Source organism: Hyposmocoma kahamanoa, unplaced genomic scaffold, assembly GCF_003589595.1.
Source record: "Hyposmocoma kahamanoa isolate Upper Pololo Valley unplaced genomic scaffold, ASM358959v1 217, whole genome shotgun sequence".
Taxonomy (NCBI): domain Eukaryota; kingdom Metazoa; phylum Arthropoda; class Insecta; order Lepidoptera; family Cosmopterigidae; genus Hyposmocoma; species Hyposmocoma kahamanoa.
In genome coordinates, this window is record NW_020653738.1 from 349107 (window position 1) to 355106 (window position 6000).

Genomic DNA, 6000 nt, shown 5'->3' on the forward strand with positions numbered 1-6000 from the left:
TGCCACAAATATTAAAAACACAATTAACTAACAACTGCACACATCACATCTCTTCATCACATTGAAAGTTTTTAAAAGAAGGCTCAAAATATACTGGGTTTTTCCATTAAACATAATAAGAATCCAAGTAATGACAAATATAAGTAGAGCTGATATTCTTATAAGATACGGTCAACAGTTAGGCCAATAATTTAAGTTGTGTAAACATAACATTGAAATCACATAAAGATTGACTAATTACTTTTTGATTTTGAATTTAGATTTCATTCTGAAACATGACCGTTCTAACGAAACACGCCCACGAACACACTACAAACTGTCACTTATCGTTATTTGCAAATTAAAATTATATATCGCACCCGCAATAATAAAGTGACGTACTTAATTCAAAAAAATAACGTTTTTCTGCAAAAAGGTACAAATTAAAACTAACATATTCTGTCAAAATTTTATATTTTGCGAAACGGCAAATATGGCTGGTGCCACGTGAGTATTTTTTTCAAATTTGCCAATTTCCCCAAAAATAAATTGTTTTTTATTTTTTTAAGTTTTTTTAACTCTTACAATTAGGTCAATCTATTGTTGAGGGTGCAATACAGTACTTTTGAGTTACCTGTACTTACATTGCGAGCTTTACGCACTTTTAATTTCATGCGGGAATTAACCCAATTAAAATTCCTACAATATCGATTCAATATCGATTCGTGAATTATCGTATGTAAATAAAAGTAAATCGGGTCTTTGTTCAATAAATACGAATAATCATTATTATTTGAACTCGTGTGTCCATTAATTTGCTTTCTTCGAAAGAATTTCGCTGATGGCTTTCTTCTTCTTTTGACCTTTGTCGAACTTGCGTTTCTGAAATAAGAAAAAGAAATGTGTCTGCGATTTCTGATACGTTTAGTATTCCATGCGCTTTTGATCAGCATGAAGACTACTTGGGCTTTTTAAATTGATTGACACTGTTAAAGAAACAAGAGAATTAAAGTTATGCGGCAGCAAAGTAAGAAAATGTTTGCTTATTTGACATATTGAAACCGTCATGATGAAGGTTCAAAACAGTGGTGGAAAACGAAACGAAGTCCCCGAATTACGGCAGCGTCGATGACTATAGCCTATAAACCCTTTCTTAGAGGAAACATTGTAATGAAGATGTGCCTTCAAATTTAATTATTTTATTTAATAATTTAATTTAATATAGACGCAGGTCATAGTAACTTCCAGCACTTAAAAACGGTCTCTTAAGAACTAGGTCAGCTGACTATTAGCTTATATTCTCGCCCAGTAAAGTAGGTAATTTGGACACTTTCTATTTACCTTCTTTTTCTCCGCAGTCATACCAACAAACTCCTGCCGTGGTTTCTTCTCTTTGCCTGTATGAAAGTCCTTCGATTTCTTATTCGGTGGTCCCCCTACATCACTCTGCAAGACGAGAGAACTTTGTTAAACTTTCCGTTATTTTGCTGACCTTAAGGACATGTTGGGAATCTTAAACAATAGTGCTACTATTGGCTTTTGATAACAGAGTCTATCCAATTTGAAGCTAATAAATAAATGCATGTGAATTCAACCAAAGGTACAAACCTCCTCACGTGGTCGTTTATTCATAACTCGCCTGTACGCGCCTTGTTCTTTAAAATTAACATGTCTCTGTCCTTGGCCCATTTGGCCTTGATTTCTTTGGCCTTGTTGCATTTGACCCCGATTTCTATGACCTTGACCCATTTGATTCCTATTTCTTTGTCCCATTTGATTTTGTCCCTGATTTCTTTGTCCCCAATTTCTCTGTCCCTGGTTCCTCTGACCTTGTCCTTGATCTCTTTGACCGTGGTTTCTCAGTCCTTCATTTTTATGTCCTTGGCCTTTCTGTGTTAGTGTGCATCGTTGGACACGCAATATTCTGTTTTTAATTGTCAAATCTTCTTCAGTTAAAGCGAGAGCTAACTCTACACTGTCTTTTGTTTTAAAGTTTACAAAACCGAAACCTGGAATAATAATAAATTCAAATAGTCAATTAAACGAAACAGGCCCAAGAAGTCACAAAAACAAATTGGAGTCCCCTTTGCTGCCTTACAGATTTATCCATAACAAATTAACAATTTGGCCAATCTATAAACAGAATAAAACATGTATAAATATTAATAATAAGAAACATACCTTTCCCAACACTAGTCTGTTTATCCCTCACAATTCTGACGGACTCAATATCACCACAGCTCTCAAACTTGGCTCTAAGCCCTTCGTCTTCAATTGCGAATGGCAGGTTCCCAACGAACACGGACAGCTTCGGATCGTGAGTGAAGCCGGTGGTGTCGCTGCGAGACACTCGCAGGTGGTAGCCGTTTAGGACTGTGTTGTTTTCTGCTAACGCCTGGAATAGTGACAGGCGATTAGAATAGCACAGTCATCGGTTGTGGATGATTATAGCAGTGGCACATCGCTAACGCTGCCTTAAATGTGTAGCAGGGCCTACTCATACAAGATCAAGCTACTGTACCTCCTCAGGTACAAAAATGCCAAGTCCGCAAGCATCACTTTGTCTGCATTCAACTACCACCATTCTCACTAAAGTATGTACATCCAAAATCACTTTCTTGTTTGCTACTGGTTGATTTGGGTATCATTGCACCCTTTGTGCCTCAGCTGTGTTGCTATTACAAAATCGATCCCCAAAACATAATAAAAAAGAACTTGGCACCGAAAAATGATCAGTAGCAGTACAGCTCCTATTAGAGTTCAATCAGGAAAGTACTGCCGCAGTGCCTATTTCTGCCGCACAGCAGTAATGTGAGCACTACGGCATTCCGGTCTCGAAGGGTAAGTAAGCTGGTGAAATTAAGGCACATGGGACTTGTCAACTTATGTCCCAAGGTGTCGGGCGCAGTGGCGGTGCCCCTGAGAACTTTATGGTTTAAAGCTCTGAGTGTAACTGCAACTGTTAGGGAAAGGCGTGTCGCTAACCATCAGGCACACGACTTGTTTGTCATGTCACTTGTATTATTAAAATATATATAAGCAGTGTTATATACTGATGTAGTATGGACTAAGAAACTCTTCTAATCGAAAACTACACTAGGAACAGGTTTATGTATGTTGCATTATTTATCTTACACCTAGTGAACCTTTACAGCTTCAAGGTTGAACTGAGATATTGCAATATAACACCACCCTCAAAAGTACACATATCATTAATGGAAATGACACAACTATTATAGCTATGGTTTGATTGTAATTAACATCATCCACCATTAGGCCACACAGGTCTCCTTATGTCCATAGTCCAAAAATACCTTATGGTGACATTACTGCAGTTACCTTGTCAACAGACTGTGGGTTTGTGAACTTAATGTATAAGTTTACAGATGTCCTTTCTGGGTGCAGCTCCGACTTGATGACTGCCAGTTTAGGTGTCGTGCGCGCGTCCTTTACTGGGATGCCGCGGATTCTGTGGTTTGTGGGAAAAATGTGCCATTACAATGTTAGGTTAACATTAACTTAGAAATAAAATATTGAAGTCTTGAACAAAACTTATTCTTTTTGATGTCTAGAAAACAAAGGGCCGTAAAATTTTTAGAACATACTTGGTTAGTATTTTTCTATTTGGTAGGCACAGATACATTAGGAAGATATATTTATTTGATTGGTTTGTAAGACTTCTTTGTGTTACACTATGTTCTGTATGTCATATTGCACCACCATTCTACCTGTTAGATGAACGAGAAATCGTATTATGAAAAAAGACTTACCGGACATTCTCTATATGTCCATATTTACTAAACATCTTTTTAATTTCTTTCTTACATTTCTTACTGAACGGAACATTGCCTACAAACAAAGTCCTTTTAATGACTTCAGCATCATCAAAGTCCTTTTCAGCATTCTTCTCAGGTTTCTTCACTTCCTCATTTTCTTGTTCATCATCTGAAGAGGCGGGGCCAGTGTCTAAAATATCTTTATTGGTCTGCTCTGTATCTGAATTTATTTCGTCATCTGAATCGTGTTCCGAGTCTGTATCCATATTTGTTATTGCATTTGGATTCACCTTCAACTTTTTTTCTTTATTTGACATCAGTTGTTGACTCTGAGTATCAATGTTTTGGTTTTTCTTCAATTTCTTTTTACGTTTTTTATTTTTTTTCTTTGCAGGTGAATTTCCTGTGTTAACCAGAGTAGGTTCCTTTCCGTTTTGATCTTCATTTCCTACAACAATTTCTTGCGATCCAGATTTCTTTAGTTTTTTATTTTTCTTAAGACTTTTCTTGTCATTATCGTCAAGTTTCTTTAAAATTTCATTGTTATTGGATACTGATTTTTCAATATCCTGCAATTTACTTTTCTTTTTCTTAGGAGTATCATTTTCTGTACTCACTGTTGCAGTTTCATTACTTGCAACTTCGTTACACTCTGACTCTGACTTACGTTTACCTTTCTTAGGGCTTTTATTACCAATTTCAATGCTAACACTGGTCAAATTTTCCTTTTCATCAATTATTTCGCGTTCAGAAGGTAATGTAACGAAATTTCGTTGCTTCTTTTTCTTTTTAGGCGTGCTTTCGTTATTAACCTGCAATGTTTGACTTAATTTTTCGTCATTGTCATTTGTTTTAATTTCTTTTTTGTTCAACGCCAAATCTACATTATTCTTAGCCTTTTTAGGAGAATTCACTTTTCCAACATCATTGTTAGGCGTTGTATTCGCTTCTAAATCGTCTTTCAAATGCTTTTTAGCTTTGTCCGCTTTTGGACTGACTAAACTCGATTTACCTTCACCATCGTTCGTTATATCCAAGTCAGGGTTCTGAAAGATTCTTTTAGGTGATTTCTTCACTATAGCCTTCTTTTTCTGCAGAGTAGGGGATAGAAAAATTGACCTATCGTCGACTAACTCGCTTTTCGGAGTAACATTAGGAGAAGGTTGATGTTTTGTGGGTGTAAGAGCCCTTTTCACGAGTCTAGGCCTATTCGGAGTAGTATTCCCGGCTCCAGTTATTAAAGCTGCCACACTTCCCACTACGTAATCCATTTCGTTTTAAAAATTATTTACCTGTACTAACGATAACCGCAATACGCACATGGGTATTTTGAATAGAATATATTGTTTTGACGTAATAGGGATGTACTGTTGCTAATATGCGAACGCTGCTATTCTGGTAAAAATGATAAAACTAGTATTAGAAATAATTTGTATTTACAATAAGAAATAGGTAACAGGTTAGCCCAACAACTGTGATTTTTTTGTAAAACTGTATATTGTGTTTCGACAATATTCGGTAGGTATCATAGGCTAAGGCTGAAAAATTACAAAATACTGGCTCTTTCCTTTTTACCCGTATATTAGTATTACAAATTTGAGTAGTACTTTAAGTATAGCATGTTGTAATTAGTTATTAGTATATTTTCTATTAGGTACACACGCCAGCACATCAAGCTACACATTGACGTATCTTGTTCCGTTGCACTGGAGGCGATTTTCGTACAAAAATGTGTAGTCTGATTTACCTTTGTCCGTACCTATGTTAAATAAAAACTTATTTGTACATTTTATTTTACCTATATTCAGGACGAGGTAAAACTATTGCATCTCATTTCTATAAATGATAGTTCACAAAAAAAGCAATAGAAAATTTGCTAAATAAATACATTTCTACAGCAGAACCACATTGCTTTATTTCTGATTGAAGGATAGAAGAAACCAACGCATTCACACACATTACATATTTGCTATTAGATTTCATTGTTACTTGTCTAAATGAAAAAAAAAATTAGTATCGGTAACTTCTTCTTCTTTTAAATGTTATGGCTCCATCGAAATAATCAATGATTAGGCCAATGTCAAGTAAAAATAACTATGTACGGTAGTTTAATAATATTATAAAAATTATACAAAAAAATGGCGATTTCGCCAATGTCCTGTGAAGATCGAATCGGTAACATAAATTCTTGAGTAACTTAGTGTTGATTCGGTCCTTAGAGGATGGAAAAAAAAATCTAAGATTC

The 6000-nt window shown here is 35.6% G+C and overlaps 1 protein-coding gene across 1 annotated transcript; it reads right to left on the reverse strand.

The window, feature by feature from the left end:
* Nucleotides 1-731: 731 nt before the first annotated feature.
* LOC113227817 (nucleolar protein 12) lies at nucleotides 732-5078 on the reverse strand. Its single transcript, XM_026460847.1, has 7 exons — nucleotides 4466-5078; nucleotides 3750-4411; nucleotides 3319-3448; nucleotides 2161-2374; nucleotides 1588-1988; nucleotides 1321-1425; nucleotides 732-861 (listed from the first exon to the last, which is right to left on the reverse strand). The coding sequence occupies exons 1-7, from the start codon at nucleotides 5024-5026 to the stop codon at nucleotides 790-792; spliced, it is 2145 nt and encodes a 714-aa protein (XP_026316632.1). The 5' UTR covers nucleotides 5027-5078; the 3' UTR covers nucleotides 732-789.
* Nucleotides 5079-6000: the final 922 nt, after the last annotated feature.

What these genes read in the sequence shown, in the direction of transcription:
- LOC113227817 (XM_026460847.1), bottom strand. Translation starts at nt 5,026, where the DNA reads ATGGATTACGTAGTGGGAAGTGTGGCAGCTTTAATAACTGGAGCCGGG. An exon ending in ACCCACAGTCTGTTGACAAG is followed by an intron (nt 2,375 to 3,318) that starts GTAACTGCAGTA and finishes TCACTATTCCAG; the next exon opens with GCGTTAGCAGAAAACAACAC. An exon ending in ATAAACGACCACGTGAGGAG is followed by an intron (nt 1,426 to 1,587) that starts GTTTGTACCTTT and finishes CTCGTCTTGCAG; the next exon opens with AGTGATGTAGGGGGACCACC.